The following is a 16,692-nucleotide window of genomic DNA, read 5'->3' as shown; positions in this document are numbered from 1 at the left end:
ACAACAGTAACATTTCACCTCTGCAGGGCTCAAGAGGAGAGTCAGGTTTTCCTGGGCCGCCGGGGGCCATGGGGATGCCGGGGTTCAAAGGTCACAAGGTGAGAATCAATTCATAAAATGGCATATACGAACCAATTAAAAACAATGACCTGGATGGTTTTGTTTGGACATAATGCAGTCTACAGTTGGCAACAGAGGCGACACTTAATGAATAATTTATAGCTTTTTCTGTCAGGATCACATTTACTGTACTGCATAAATGTTGACAACTTAACATAATGCTAATAATGCTGTGTTAATGTATTATTTATTTTTTGCTTAGATGACATGATTAACTTTAATGGTGCTAAAGGTTGTCCCTCACACTTCCAAAGCAGCATGCCCAGGCTCATAAATGCAAACAATCCTAATCCGATGATACGATCTGTTTAACATGTTGCATTTGATTTCCTTTTGTACAGTAGGTCTACCATATGTTATCAACAGGACAGCAATGCTCATGATGGTTTTTGTTATGATGAGGGCAGCATTACATAAACCGGAAATTACAGTACTTTTTTAATGTTCTAATGTGTATTTTTAGGGGGATAGAGGTGAGGCGGGCTCTAAAGGACACCAGGTATTGTACTTTTTCTTCACACTATTACTGGAAAGTCAAATGCACAGGCAATAGTTCAGTCACACGATTCCTGTTTTAAAAAATAAAAATGAATTGAGAATGAATCAAACCGCAATCAATTTTGGCATCAAGCCAGTGTTCACACTAATCTCAGACGTGCACTCTAACAATCACTGCTGATAGACAGCCTTTGCTCTGCTCTGCAAGGTACAACTCAATACTTTTTCTTTCTGTGGCCAACGTTTCTGGAAACAAACAATGCTAAAACCATTTTTAGACCTGACTAAATTAAATTCAAGACTTGTACTATTGCGTACTTTATAGAACACTGCGTCAACCCAATGTTTGTAAAGCACACTGACCAGCTGATGCGAGCACAACAGGCGGAAACTGTTGAAGCTGGAATGTGGGATGTGCTGCTGGAACTGGAATCTTTTTCAGTGTTATGACAAAACTAGTTAGAAATGGGTCCATTTTTTGGTAACACTTAATAACAATGTTACATGAATTATCATTTCATTTCATTGGGGATGGTGAACACGACAGACTTGGTCCTGTATCGCTATGACCTTCCACTGTATCTTGTAAAACACATAAAATCCTGCATCATCTTTTCCAATAATCATGTCCAGGAAAAGTCAAGTATGAATTTAAGAAAAAGGTCAACCTGCAAGTTGCTCTTTAAGTAGCACTAATATCCATCAGCCTCTAAGTGTTAGGCCTAATTAGGCTTAGGCATGTTGGAGTAGGCTCCAACATCTTCTGCTAGTGTGAATGTAAGAAGCCAAATTAAAGCAATAATTAATAGCAGTGTTATCAACACTGATACACTGTATCAGCACTGATACAGTCACATAGCCACAATTTTGATTTAATATATTCTCTCATTATTATTTATCTTTTGGTTTTTCATTGTCACAATGGGCAACAAGAAGCTGTCCTGTTGTACTTTTACCAATGTAAACACAGCATCAGTCACAAATTGAACAATCAAAGCAGGTGATGAATACTCTGATTGAGTTGTTTCCCTTTATGTGAACAAATGGAAAAGAGTTTAAGAGCCCAGAGGAGCCGAGTACAGAGAGCACAGCCACACATGAGAAAAAAAGTCAGGTTTGTAAAAGGTCACCACTAGCCAATTCCTATCCCCTCTCTCCGTGGGTTTCTCTTATTGGCTGCTAGTGGTAATCATGACCTTTTCTCCACTGTCTTTCTCTCTCTCTCTCTCACGCGCGCACACACACACACACACACACACAGAATGAAGACATGGACCAGCACACAGTAACAGAAACACACACACCTAAATTGCCACACCCGTTGCACACATTCAATCTCACCTTTGGGCGCACACACACACTCAAAAAGACACACACACACACACACACACATCAACACACACACACATTCAAACAGTCAGTTAATCATGATGTATCTCTTTGCAGGGGGAGCCAGGCAGAGATGGAGATCCAGGGACTCCTGGTGTACCTGTGAGTGAAGAGTCATACTACTTCCACTGGGTGGCAGTGAAGCTCATGTTTCTATGGGTTTAATGGGGAGTCTGGGTTGTAACAATGTGTGTATGTGTGTCTGTGTGCAGTTATAAAGAATACATGTCCCTGCAAGGACACAAGGATAAGGAAGAATATGTTGGCCAGTCCTCACTTACATTGAGCTAATTTGTATTTACAACTTGATTTTTCATTTTTTGTAAAGTCTGTCTGTAGTTAATATCATAAATCCCCTGATATAAGTCAGCACAACGACTTTATCACAAAATAAATATGATAATAACGAACTCTACCAATATAACACCTCTCTAAAAGTGACTTTACAAGGTACTTCACCCGATTAAAATCAGGCAGCATATAAAACACATAAAAATGCAATAAAAGACTGAACAGAAAACAGTGCAAGCAAACAATTCAATACAAAACTAAAACTGACTAAATGAGAAGAGATAAAATAAGAAATGAGGGAATAAAACAGCAAGAAAGATCCAGACAGTAATGTAATATAAAATCAAGTACAATTATTCTGATAAAGTAAACTTTCAGCAGGGACACAGAACGAGTTTACTGACTAAAGTGAGCTAATCTGTTTAGGAGAGTTGTTCCAGAGTCTCTTTGCCCTCATGGCAAATCTTCAGCTCGCTTTGGTGTTTAGACTCAACCTCTCAACTACCATATGAGGATCATAGTGTCACGGTACAGATCATTGGCTTAATGCAAAGACTAGGGGTGTAGCAAACCAAAGATGATCCGTGGTCCGTACGGATCGACACTCACGGTTCGGAGCCCAGTCTCATGGCAGTTTTTGAAATGGTCATGTTATTTAATCTATTGACACGTTATTGTTGTTGTTTTGGTGTGTTGATTACGAATTTTAAAGTAACGTATTTCATGATCACAGAATGATCATGGTAGCGAGAAGTATTTAAAATCCGTGCAAGGAGGTTGGTCGGGGTGGTGGATTGGTCAAACAACAGGACTTTCACCCCGGATACCGGGGATCATGTCCCGTTTTGGCCAGCGTGTGGCTTTTCATTGCCCGTTGTTGTGTGCCACAGAGACTGTGGATCGTGTCCCTGCATCCCGGGATAGTGTCCCATGTGTGGCGGTCTGTCCTGTTGTTGTTGTCAGCGTGGTGTGTTTTTATTTTCCCTGTTTTTGCGTCCTCCAGAGCAGCCCAGTGTCATGGCAGTTTGTGAAAAATTCTTTCGAAAAATGGTGACCTGTACACAAATCAATCATGATAACGTGACCATTTCACGAATTGGTGTGAGACCGGGTAGGGAAAGCAAATGCAAGCACGGATATAATGCAAAGTTTAACCATAATAATAGCGTAAAATACCTTTTTACTGTTTATTAACGTAGGCTGATAAAGCTCTCTCTCTCAACACAGACTTACATGTCTGCGCTGCTCTCTGTTGCTCCGAAACAGACTTTAGATACAACAGAGTGTCATGCCAGTTAACACTAAGGGTACACATGGTAGTAGGTAACGTTGATGTTAGCATGATGGTTAGCCAGCTTGAACAAAACCAGGACCCTGAAACTGATGCAGCTAAATGGAATTCATCATTGATTTTATTAACTATTTATTTGTGCTTTTCCCATCGTGACATGTAAAAATGTTTTCTGACATGCTTTCTAGCAAAGGGTATTAGAGGGGTAAACTTGTAAAAAGACGAGAAAGAAAAGTTCTTAGGAGTCTTAGTAAGATAAGGCTTCATAAGGAGAGAGAAGCAAAATTGCATAATTGATTCAACGTGTTCATCCACGTTGAGACTACCATCCTCATCAATAATTGGTAATGAGCAAACATAATGGTATGAATCGATCTGTGATCTGCAATTTCCAGCTTTCAAGCCAAGCTTGGTAATTTACACGTTTCAGACAGGAATGATGCCAAATGAGTAACATTTAAGAATTGATCAATAAGTATTGATTACTGAGGCATCGATCTACTCGTCCCTAGATGGGGTTTAGACAGTAAATCCAGTGAGGTGTGTGTGTGTGTGTGTGTGTGTGTGTTTTCACACAGAAGTAGTGATATTGCGTCATGAGGAGACAGAGTTGTGTAGTCCTGTGTGTGACACTTGAGGCAGATTAAACGATTGTATTTCTCAGTATGCAGCTTAATGTTCACACACAGGGTTGAGAGCAGCCCATCCTCCTTGTGACTCACTCTTGAGGCTAAATACATCAGTGAATCACAAGTTTGTCAATGCTGAAATGTAATGCAGTTCGGGAAAGGGTGTGTTCTGTTTTCCTGGTTTCCCTTGTCATTACCACTTGTCTTCTACTGGAAAGTAACATGTCGTTCAGATTACAGTGCATAACTCTGTTGTTTTTTGCAAAGGCCCGTAGACTACAATGGGAGCGTTGCTAAGAGATAATTACAGATTGAAACATCTTTGTAACAGAGCTGCATCTGTGGGCTCATATTTTGCGATGTTAGATGGCAATGCAATCTCATCAGCAGATTGAGTTTGCTCAGTTGTATTGGAACTGAAGATAATAGTATTCAAGCATATTTGAGCATCTCTAGGATTTAGCATCCATGCTGTCTAAAATGTCAAGGTTGGCAGTTCATTCTAATGATATACAGAAAAATTCAGACTCACCCATTATCACGCTTAAGTTTTGGCACAGGGCAAATTTCACAGATCCAATCCTGACATGCTACCTGTGTAGACAGGAGGTTGCAGATAATCACAGGAAAGTGATACTGAAGGGAAAAGTGCTACATCTTGAATAGTATGACAGAGCAACTAAAGGCACAAAAGGGGAAATTGGGCCGACAAAGAGATATAAGGCCTCTGGGAACACTTAGGCACAACAATTTGCTACAATTGCTGCTGTTGGTGATCAGTGTGGATATTCAACTTCACAGTGTGGGTCCATGTGACCCAAAGAGGAAGGCCATCCCATGAGCCTAAAGCTTGGGAAGCTGTTTATGTGGAGCATTGCAGCGTGAATAGGTTTAAATTATGTTTGCTGAGTTTCTGAAGTCAACCATAACTGGACACTGGTAAGACTCCTAGTTGAACTTAGTCACAACCCCAGGACAGGAATTCCACTTTATGACTGCTTATACTGGCATAGTCCTGGAGAGTCAGGAACTTGTGAACACAACTAGAAAGTCTAATATACATCTAAAGACACTGATCAAAGGACACTGAAACAAAAGCAAAGGAGAGTCTCACCAATATCCTGCTGTGAGAAGGGGGTGCTCTGACACATTCTACACATTAAAAGAATGCACTCTGATGACTTGCTTGAATACTAACTGCCACACCCATCCGACAATCCTTTGTTCTTTTCATTCTTCTCTAACACAAGCTGCCCGTGGGCCCATGTTAGAACAAACCTAAATTGAGGAAAACGAGTTTCCAGGCCCTTAAGAACCGCCGCCGCAGCCTCCCACCGTCATCCTCCCGCATGCCGTGTCTCCATCCATCTCCGAACTTAGTCTATGTTGAATATTGGACAGATTATTGCTGATAGCCAAAAAAGATATTCAAGCATTTTACGATAACTAAATATACATCAATTAACAACCCACCATGTAACTTACCCACTGAGTTCCAAAGGGCTAGTAGGTGTGGGATGTTTCCACTATTGGGGTTTTTCCTTGCATCGTTTTGGTCACTCAAGCCCTAGTTGCTCCTTAAAATATATAGAGAATTGGGAAGCTGAAGCACAAGAAAATCTACGTTTTTCCCCTAGCTTTTTCTTCTTCTTTTCTTTAACTTCCTTTGAATAGGTGGATGAAGTAGAAGACTGTGTGCTTCATTGGAAAGTTACATTACACTGAACCTTTGTTAAGCTTCTTCTGCATTTTTGACTATTGAGGGGTGGTGGAATCATGTTCTAATTCCCAATAAATGGCATCCTTTTGTATGTCCAGTGTCTGAATCTGCATGTGCAATCGGGGCCTTTAAGCATGCTATGGGCAGAGCAGCGTGCTGTAGGCAATAATATTCTTTGACAAGTATTGCCAATGATCATGTGTTTTTTTGACAAAACTTCCTTGAAGCAGAATGAGGGACCGATGGCTTAGTGTTTCCTATAGCACTATTGCTAAAATAACTTACCAGTAAAGAGGAACGTGTGGATGAAAAAGTGGAAGTATTTAAAGGGAAGCAGAACACATCCAGTCTTATTTTTAGCACTTTAAGGAATGCATTACAATAAACAATCCAAAATGTTTTATAAGCCACTGGTTTTAAAAGAAAAGAGAATGGTTCTGCATCAGCAATGCAGAGCAGAAAGTATAGCTCCTCTGACATGCTAACTCAGCCTTTGATATGTAAGCTGAAGTTTGTAACTGTATCTCTCTATTTCTCCCTCTTCTCTTTTCCTCCCCACCCACCCCGTTCTCTTTTCTTTCTTCCGTCAGGGTGAAGTGGGACCCAGGGGAAGGAAAGGAGAGGTTTGTCGAATTAGACTTGTGGTATTAGATATAATCCATTCTGTCTTATTCTGCACCACAGTGAGAAGCCCTGTCAAGCCTGCATGGCTGCTATAGAAGGCTTACAGAGCCAATACCTCCAATCCTGCCCCCCTGGGCAAAAATATACATAACAAAAGCCCTGTTTTCTAAAGGCACACACATCTGAAATATCAAACACTTACTGTACTGTCTGCAGAATCCCAATTCATGGAGATATAGCCTCCCTCAGTTGTGCAAATGCTTTAACATTTGTAGGATATCTTTTGACACGAGTTCACACTGTATTAGCATGATTTTTGATCAGTAACAAAAAAAACTATGACAGACTAGAAAACTTTGGAATGAAAAATATAATTGTATCAATTACACCTGTCAACCTACCCACTCTCACATGGCACATGCAGTTTGCAAAGATCAGGTGGAAGACTTACTACTTCAAATACTCAATTTTTAAACAATGGGTGCTTGTTTCCAGACAGGTCGAAAAAGGCAGCTTCTCATTTCTAGCTGGAGACCGTTGATTTTTGCCAGCAAAAAAGAACGACTGCCGCAGGCAGATGTGGTCAGCTATAGCTATCTAGCTAATTAAGCTAACTTATCTTCATACAGTGTTTCAATGTTTCTAGCTGAAACGAGACCCCTGTAGTATGAGTCTTAACCCTCCTTTTGTCCTCCGGTCAAAATCGACCCGAAAAAAAAAAAATGTCTTTATCTGAAATATGGGTTTCTTTTTAACCAAATTACCACAAAAAATGGATTGGATTCCATACAGCGCTCTTTGCAAATACAATTGATTCCTTTAATTCCTGACAAAACTCATCTATACTCTGATCTTAACTAGTAGTCAAAATAATTTATAATTTCTGCTTTTTAACTCAAATATTGGGTATAATTCTATAAAAAGTAGGGTAATTTACCACAAATTCCTAAAATTAGTGCAAAACTAGTGAAAAAAAGTCCCAAAAAGGGACAAAAATTTCAAAGTATTGTCCATTTTTGACCAGGGTGGACAACACAAGGGTTTAGTACGCATTTGGCTATGTTACAAGCCTTGTACAGAAACTCATGATGATCCACGTAGAAGACATGGAAATAAAGAACACACCAGCCTAGTTATGGTTGTTAAGCAATGTTTGGGCAGTGTTGATGGACATTGTTCAGAGAACAGTCGATTAATTTTTACTCATGAGATGATATATTACAAAATAAGTCTTAATTTCACCTTTTTTCTTTTGTAAACTAAACCTTTCTGTCCTCCCTCCTGCTCCTTCAGACAGGAGTGATAGGTGACGTAGGCCACAGGGGGCCTGAAGGAAAGAAAGGGGACATGGGCCACATGGGTGCTGTTGGACCCAGGGGATTTCCTGGTCATGACGGGTTTCCAGGCCAACCAGGCCAACCAGGATATCCTGGGAAACCTGTGAGTATACCTCCTCCTGACGCTGTCCTCTGGGATATACAAAAAAAGGAGAAAAGGAAGAAATATGGGCTGAAAGAAACAGTCAGTGATTTCCTGCCTGGATTGGGGGAGTTATGTTTGGGAGGAATGGGAGAGTTGCTGTCAGTGTGTGTGGTCTATGTGAAGACAGAGAGTGGAGCATTGAGAAGGTCCTGGAAATCTCCACACACACTCAATCTCAGTCCCACAGTGGATTCAGCTGAATCAAAGTTTAACTGTGTGTTGCAGGGCAAGCCTCCCTCAGATGAACATCTTCTAAAGCTCTGCACTGATGTTCTGCGTAGTAAGTACCTGTATTTCTTTTTATGTCACTTTGTGGAAGTCTGGTACAAAAGTCCAAAATTCACTCCCAGCACACACCAACACACCAACAGTTATCTCAGATCTAGAGTTGCACATTTCACGTAATTCTTTTGGTTGATTTGTACTGATTACAACACACCAGGTCAAACTGAGGAAATTGGTGAACTCTTGGTAAAAAGTAGCACAACGTTAAAGACCCAACATATAATGGGTATTATTCTTTTTTAACATTATTGACAAGAATGTGAAAGTCATTAAGTGGGTACATTCCACAGTCTTTGGCCTCAGCCCAAAGCAAATCAAGCAAACTATGAGCTCTTTCTATTTCAACATGCCTCCTTGCTTCCCTCACCTTTATCCATTAATCATAGCTACTCCCAACAGTGGCTGCATTTACATAGACCCTAATATTCCACTTATCAAAATAATAGCCTACTCAGCATAGAAAATGTCTCATGTAACCAATTCAATTGGAAGAGACTGGCCTGAACAGGCCCAGTCAAAAATACTTTCAACAATCGGGTTGACAGGGGTGGTGTAAACCTTTGATAACCTGCTCAATAGGAAAATATTAATGCCCAATCATTCTGTGCATGTTTGCCCCACATAGGTGTAACATTAGCTGACGTTTTTTCCGGGAAGGACTAAAACTTGCTGGTAACAAAACAAAATGGGTTTGTGGCCCTACTTTTCTTATGTTATATTTCCAGCAAATTAGATGCATCACAGCGAGTGGAATCACTTTGCGCAAGTTATATTGTAATTAAATGCTTTGGGGCATGTAAACCTACATCTTAAATTCACTTTATTTAGGGTCCTTGTATTCAGTTAAGTTGGAATTTCTATTTAGGGAGATCTCAATTGGGTTTAAGAAATATCATTTACATTATGATGCAAAAGGCTGGATGGAGTACACAGGCTGCCCAATGCCCAACTATGTGTATAGGATGTACCTTACAAGGTACACTTGGTTTAAATACATGCCAATAAACCAGGGCATGTTTTTCTCCCATCCCAGAATGCTGTGTGGACTATCCAGACCCTCCTCTGCTCTGCAATGTGTGGATAGTCTGGCAAAGGGTGATTATATTTACAGTAGTCTCACATTGCCAGACCTCCACAGCACTGTTTCAGCGCTGGAGTAATGTCACGCTACACCACCTATTTATTCTTACATAGGAGAAAACATTCTGGTTTGTTTGTCTTTCTTAAATCAATCCCAACCATCGTGGGGATGGCACCAAGCCCAGATATCGGATATTACAAGAGTGGAGGGAACGGATATCAGGCTCTATTCCAACATGTACCTTGTTGAGCCAGACTAGGCCTACAGTATTATGTGGTCAGACTCTTGTATGAATCAATTTTGACATAACATTTTATATCCACATGGATTACTCAGCACATTCTGGCTGTGCACTGCAGATCAACTCCCGGCACTACTCCAGACCCTGGCCCCCCCAGCTAGGTGTGAACCATGCCAGAGCATGAAGGGACCCGCAGGTGAGCCAGGAGCCCCAGGACCCAAAGGCTCTATGGGCACTCCAGGTTACCCTGGCAGGAGTGGCACCCCCGGTTACCCAGGACCTTCTGGAATGCAGGGCCCTGCAGGCCTCAAAGGTGATATGACCCTTCCTCTTTTAAGGGAACAATCAATACGTTATGACTTACGATTTATGTCATCGATGTTCAATGCTCCTTGTTAAGCCAGTGGTGTCTGACGCTCCGTATAAGACGGTGACAAATATCTTTCAATCAGTTTTATTACTCTGATGAAAACAAGGCAATAAATAACAACACAATTTCATGAAGAAGAGCTAGGACAAAATTTACTGTTGCTTTCATCAACGATTAAAATCAAAACAGTGTCAACAGCTAACAAATTGGATATGTTGATGTTCACTGTACCCCATAAAACAAGATCATTAAACAAGTGAACATCAGTGAAAGTCAGCAGAGCAAAAGACAACAAATACTGAATGCAAACCCACCTCAATGAGCTGTCTATGATTTATTACCCCTTCAAGATGAAGTGGCTAATCAGCTGTGAAAGATGCCAAACTGTACGACTCCACTGCTGTACACTATTTTCACATCAACAAGTTCCAGGCTTGGCTGAAAAGACTAAAAGCTGGACTTGGAGACGAGAGTTTTATTAGAATTCATTTAATCAGATTTTGCAAGTCATCAGCTGTATGGAAGTACAACAGTAGACCCCATTAAACTTTTCAATGTGATTTGGTTCTTATGAGCCACTCAATAAACAGATTTAAGTTCAAATTCTTTTGCGGCAGGAAGTGGCACCATACTAACAGCAGCCTGCTGGCTATAGAGGTTTCTAGCCCTGAAACCCCTCGGCCCAAAAGATAAACCCTTCTGACCTTGGTAATACACTGATTTTTCCTGTAGTGCCAACAGCAGATCAAGGTTTTCACTTATTCAGTAAAATACATCAGCATCTAGTGGTATGGATTGGCACACCTTTGTACAGACATTCATGGTCCCCAGAGGATGAATCCATATGAATTAGGGATCCAGAATTTTAGTGAAAGGTCTCTTACCATGAGATTTAGTACAGGTATTCATCTTCGAATTGTAATCCCTTTGGGAAAGTCATCCAGAGCCCTTATCAGTATTTAAAAATGTTCATTACTTAACAATTACACAACAAAACCAAATGACATTCCCATCATGCTTACATGCTAAATTAAGATGGGGAACATGGTAAACATGCTAAACATCAACATATTAGCTTTATCATTTTGGGCATGTTAGCATGCTGACATTAGTATTTAGCTTATTATTATTAACAAACCACTGTGCCCAAGTTCAGCCTCACAAGGCTGCTATTATGGTGGTAGACTCTTAGGGGTTTTACAGTTGGTCCAATTCAGCCCTTCAAAAGAACTCATACCTATAAGTCAGCATTTTTTGTGCATATGTGAACACTCCAAAGGGACCGTTGTAAGACGTCCTCGGGAGGAGGGCTGTTCGTTGGGAATGTAATGGTGGTCAAGCATCAGGGTAACAAAGCCAAAATGTAGAATTTTTCTTCCTTCTATATTCTTTTGGAAAATAAATCAAAACATTGCCTTCAGGCTTTCAGCTAGCCACTTTAACCTCAGTATGCAGACACCATTAACAAACTTTCTGTCAAAATGGTAGAGTATGATCGTTACAGTGGAAGGAAATAATATAACACATGATATACAATGAAATCATCAACTTAAACACCAATTTACTTTTTGAAAACTGGGTGGAGTACTTTGTACACTAAACCTACCAGATCAAAAGTATACAGCCTCTCTGATTGGATAAGGAAGCAACGCGAGACTACTGCACACGCAGAAGATCAGCACCCATTCACTACTATTAAACAACTCTGTTTCATTTTGGTGAAATCATACATAACAATACAATACATTTTTAACTCTGTTGCATCAACACAACACCCTTTTGCATTTGCATTGTAGTCCTGAGGCCCCATCAGAGGTGAAGTGGACCAGAAACTGAACCGGTTTGTTTGTGGTGAGAACATGATCTGTGCTCTAACCCAGGGCCTGAAATGCGGGTGAATTTTGCAATTGGCGGATAACACTGTCATATTGGCAGGTAGCCAATGAGAATTGAGTGATTCAGACCCATAACTATCAGTAAGCACGGTACGCAGTTTCTTAAGGTCCGGACCAATCAGGGGCCCGCAACACTGGAAGACATTGATTGAGCCGGGTTGACAATCCCAGCAGTCCCACTGACCAAGCAGGAGCCAGAACGGGTCAAATTAATTTCCTTGTTTCTGATATGAAGACGAGATTCAATTCAATTCAATTCAATTTTATTTATAGTATCAATTCATAACAAGAGTTATCTCAAGACACTATACAGATAAAGGAGGTCTAGACCACACTCCAGAATTTACAAGGACCCAAGAGTTCTAGTAGTTTCCTCCAGAGCTAGCAACAGTGCAACAGTGGCGAGGAAAAACTTCCTTTTGGGAAGAAACCTCGGACAGACCCAGGCTCTCGGTAGGCGGTGTCTGACAACCGGTTGGGGTTAGAATAAAGAGTGGCAATAACAGTCCCAAAAAAAATAGTAGTTTGTAATAGTTCTTTGTAGTAGCTTGTGGCATAGCAGGGCACTGCAGGACATAGCTGGGTACCGCATATCGTGGCAGGATGTAACGTGGCGTCGCAGAACGGAACGTGTAGCGGGGCCATGGCGACAGCTGCTACCATGATTTTGGAATCTCCCTGATCTGAGGAAACATGTGAGATGTGTGTGACTTGAACATCTCACATTTACCAGCAAAATGTACAGCGAAAGACATCCTGCCAACATGGACACATTTCAACTTCAATGCACGCTGGAACGGTTTCGTTGCTGAAACTTGCTGCTGTTTTAATCCTGTCGGCTCACTTCAACGGGCAGGGCTGCTGCTCTTTTCTCCCGCTCACATAAGTGCACACTGATCACACATGGTGGATGCAGGAAAAACCGCAGAGGAGATGTACAGGAGGACCTAAACTGAGGACAGCTACATTATTGTAGGTTCAATGATCAGTTAAAGTCCAATAAGTACTTTATCAAACTGTATGAATGTGTAGGATAGAAAATCATGCCTTCATGCTGGATTATTAAGGCGGGCACGGGATGACGGCGCAACGTCCACGACTAGGCTACCATGAATAAGACAGGATAGGATCATAGAGACACAGCAATTCCGTTTTTTCACCTTTAAGAGGTAAAAAAAAGTGGCAGATGGTCAAAAAGTTAACTTCAGGCCCTGATCAAACCACATCAACTGTTGATAAATCTGTGATGAGGCAGAGCAGCAAACTATAGCAGCTTACAGTGTTTCTATCACAGAAATAGACAATAGTCAAGCTTGCCATCCATCACTCGTATCTCCGTGGTCTAACAAGCTGCTGCTAAATAAAGAGACAGCTGCTGGCAGAGCAGAGCCAAGTCTCTTTTTCCAGAGAAGATGAATTAATGTCTCTTGCAAAACTTTGTCTGATCATTTTGAATGAAATTAGTTAGTTTGACAATTAGACCAGAACACAGGACCTTCTTTCTGTATTTACTTTCTTGCTCCTACCCTCAGACATACCCGACCAATAAGAGGGCTGGACGTTTCTGCCTGTTTTGTAATGACGCAATTTGGTACACTTGGATTTTTCCAGGTGTGAAGCCAAACTGAGTTTACTAACTCACTAACTGATTTGGACCAAATCAAACAAACTACAGGTGTAAAAACAACCTTAGTCTTGTTACTTTATATCCTGCAGAGAATTTTCTACCATTTATGGTTTCACACTTCTTAAATCTACAGCAAAGACTCCCAAAGCTGTACTTTCCTTTAGTTGATTTAAATAGCGATGTTAAACTAAACCTGTTGAAATCCTTTCTAATGCTTCATTTTGGCCATATGGACTCTGCACTGAAGCTACTGTAGATAAATGGTACCCAAAACGCTATAAAGTGCCTTAATTAATTAAATATATCCAGATTGTCAAAAAAGAAAGATCAGAATTGGCAAGATAAAAAGCTGAAGAGTTAACTTGCAATGAAAGCCTGCAGCCTGTTCAACAGACAGACTGGACACAGGTGCTTTAGAATGAACATAGCCCCTGCAGCTCTAAATCCGACAGCTAATTTATAAAAGCTTTAATGCTATTTTTTAAAGCAGACATATTATGTCCCCAGGTGACACAGGACCGAGAGGGCTCAAAGGCAGCAAAGGAGAAGGTTACCATGGACCTCCAGGGGCCCCTGGACAGCCAGGTATGTAAAAAGCCTATTTAGCAGCCTGTTTTTTTTGTGTTTTTTAAACGTCTTCACCCATTTCAACAACCTAACCACGGTGTTCTGACATCTGGCCTTTCAGACCTGTGCATTTTTAACAAAAATGCATCAAGGCTGCTTGTAGTGTTACATTTTTAACAAATAAATATGTGCGTGGACCCTGTTGGTAGTACATTTTCAGCGAGTACTTTTAGTGACAGCTTGGTAGGTGGGGTGAGGGAGATGTGAGGGCAAGTAACAGATAGTGAGTGCTGTATTTCTCTGGAAGCTATAATAGCTTATTAATTCATGAGACAATGTAATTTATGAACCTAGGTGTGCTATTTATAGTCCATAGAACAAGAACTATGATCACATTTTTATGGACCGTTCTGGGCATAAATGAGGCAGAAATACCTGTAACAGCTGTGTTCTAACTTATTTTATTATAATTTTTTGTCTTTTTTTTGTCTCTGTAGGAATTCAGGGTCCTCGTGGCTTTGATGGAATCGGCCATCCAGGAAACCAGGGAATTCCTGGAAAACCGGGACCACCAGGACATCCTGGTAAACGGGGCAACCCAGGGCTTCCAGGGGTTTGTGATATGTCCATGTGTTATCAGATGTACAACGTCAGAGAACATTACAGCAAAGGACCCAACGTCTGATGACATAAAAGAGTGGGAGAGGTTGCTGTTGAACACACCAAAGTGTTTCAAGGATAGTTACTGTATCACTGATATACAGAGATGTGTGACTGTTGACTCCTTTATGACAAAGTGTGTGTGGAGAACAGCTGCAGTGGAGGCAGAAATAACCCTGTTAGTTGAGTTCAAAGTTTCCTAGGTGAAAAAGACAGGGCATTGATTTGTGATTATGGATGGATTCATGAGCAAAGACGGTCATCAGGCTAGTGACCTAGTTTACTAAGATACCAGGCTAACATAGCTACTTTAAACTGAGTTGTGTTGGTTTTTGTGGAAATAGTAAGACAACTGGGATTTGAAATGGCATTAAAAAAATAGCTACCTCCTCTTTTACCTGAGCTACTCTATGTTTGAGTCAATGTTACTGAAGGCTATGCTAACAAGACAGGATGCTTACAGGCTAACATCACCAGCAGTCCCATCACATTTTAAGCCCTACACGCATACACAGAAAACAGACATATCTTCTCAGCAAAATGTATAAAATAGGAATGAATTTTAAAGAAAGAAGAGTTCTAATGCATTTAAAAAAGCCTAATGGAGGCTAATGTGGCAAAAAAGAAATGAGATCTCCTATTGACAACTGGACAAAATTCATGTGGACCAAATCTTATTTAATTAATTAACTCCTATTCAATTATTCCAGGCCATGAGTCATATAAAAAAGGCATATAACTGCATAATATTATCAGAAGGGTATAATTAGCCCCAGTGGTTGAAATAGTGTTCAGATCTTTTACTTAAAGCTTTCGTTCTTAACTTTTTGATAATAATGAACATCTACAAAGCTAATTAAGACTGTCAGCTCCACACAACTCTCTCTGTATTTCTCAGTATGGCAGTAAATGTTCAGAAGATTCTGGCATCCGGTGACTTTCCTACGCAGACGCTCTAGGGAGGAAAATTACCTCTTCTGAAGGGTCCATCGTGTTTTTTTAATCTTCTGTGTACTTGGCGACTAGTAGCTGTGTGATCATGGAAGGCTTTATCATGTGGATGCGCCAACAGTGTTGTTATCATTACTTAGAATTCCTCATGGGGGCAACAGAAACTACGCTTTTAAAAATAGTCTTGGAAAAGTCAAAGTCCTATATTCAAAATTTTACTTAAGTCAAAGTATGTTTGTCTCATCAGGAAAATGTACTTAAAGTATTAAAAGTAAAAGTACTCAATGCAGAAAAAACTCATTGGAAACGATCCAAACAGCTTTGTTAATTCTGTGTGAACTTGTAGGCCTATCTATTGTTGGGCAGTTTAATTTAAAAAAAATCATATTTTATAAAGTACATGTGTTTTGCGTAAAACAATCTTAATGTGTAATGTAACCAGCAACTAAGGCTGTCAGTAAATTGCAGTGGGGTAAAGAGAACACTATGTCTCTCTGAAATATAGTGAGGTAGAAGTACAGTACAAGTACCTCAAATTTGTACTTAAGTACAATACTTGAGTAAATGTACTTATTTACATTCCACCACTTATTAGCATACATGCTGTGCTTGACATTTGGGGTCCCTTGGCTTCACCAACCACCAGCGGCAACCTGTTCTCACTCCGAAATGTTAAAGTACGGACGCTTGGGCAGTGGCTCTGAGTGTCCCATACAATGCAAAATAAAAACCTTCAGTGTTTGTGTAGACTACATTGGGCAGAGCAGCAGCTACATAGCACTTGAAGATGACGTACTGCAGTATTAAGAGCGAAAGGTGGTAGTGAGTAGTATTAAAGGTCCCATGGCATGACAATTTGACTTTATTATTATATTATATATATTATTTTTTATACTATTATTATTATTATATACTATTAGGTGTTTTTAACATTAATATTAGTTCCCCCAGCCTGCCTATGGTCCCCCGGT

The 16,692-nt window shown here is 40.4% G+C and overlaps 1 protein-coding gene across 1 annotated transcript in view; it reads left to right on the top strand.

Annotated features, from left to right (window-relative positions):
- Positions 1 to 15,711, top strand: part of si:dkey-225n22.4 (collagen alpha-1(XXI) chain) — an 88,056-nt gene extending 72,345 nt beyond the window's left edge. Inside the window, exons 23-31 of the mRNA XM_034862405.1 lie at positions 27 to 98; positions 584 to 619; positions 2,065 to 2,109; positions 6,529 to 6,561; positions 7,856 to 8,002; positions 8,270 to 8,324; positions 9,770 to 9,964; positions 14,051 to 14,128; positions 14,608 to 15,711. Of these exons, the coding sequence (XP_034718296.1) occupies positions 27 to 98; positions 584 to 619; positions 2,065 to 2,109; positions 6,529 to 6,561; positions 7,856 to 8,002; positions 8,270 to 8,324; positions 9,770 to 9,964; positions 14,051 to 14,128; positions 14,608 to 14,795 (849 nt within the window). The 3' untranslated portion in view covers positions 14,796 to 15,711. The remainder of the gene's footprint in view (positions 1 to 26; positions 99 to 583; positions 620 to 2,064; positions 2,110 to 6,528; positions 6,562 to 7,855; positions 8,003 to 8,269; positions 8,325 to 9,769; positions 9,965 to 14,050; positions 14,129 to 14,607) is intronic.
- Positions 15,712 to 16,692: the final 981 nt, after the last annotated feature.

The sequence above is a fragment of the Etheostoma cragini genome, chromosome 22 (assembly GCF_013103735.1).
Source record: "Etheostoma cragini isolate CJK2018 chromosome 22, CSU_Ecrag_1.0, whole genome shotgun sequence".
Lineage (NCBI taxonomy): Eukaryota > Metazoa > Chordata > Actinopteri > Perciformes > Percidae > Etheostoma > Etheostoma cragini.
This window is presented reverse-complemented; position numbering and strand designations above follow the sequence as displayed.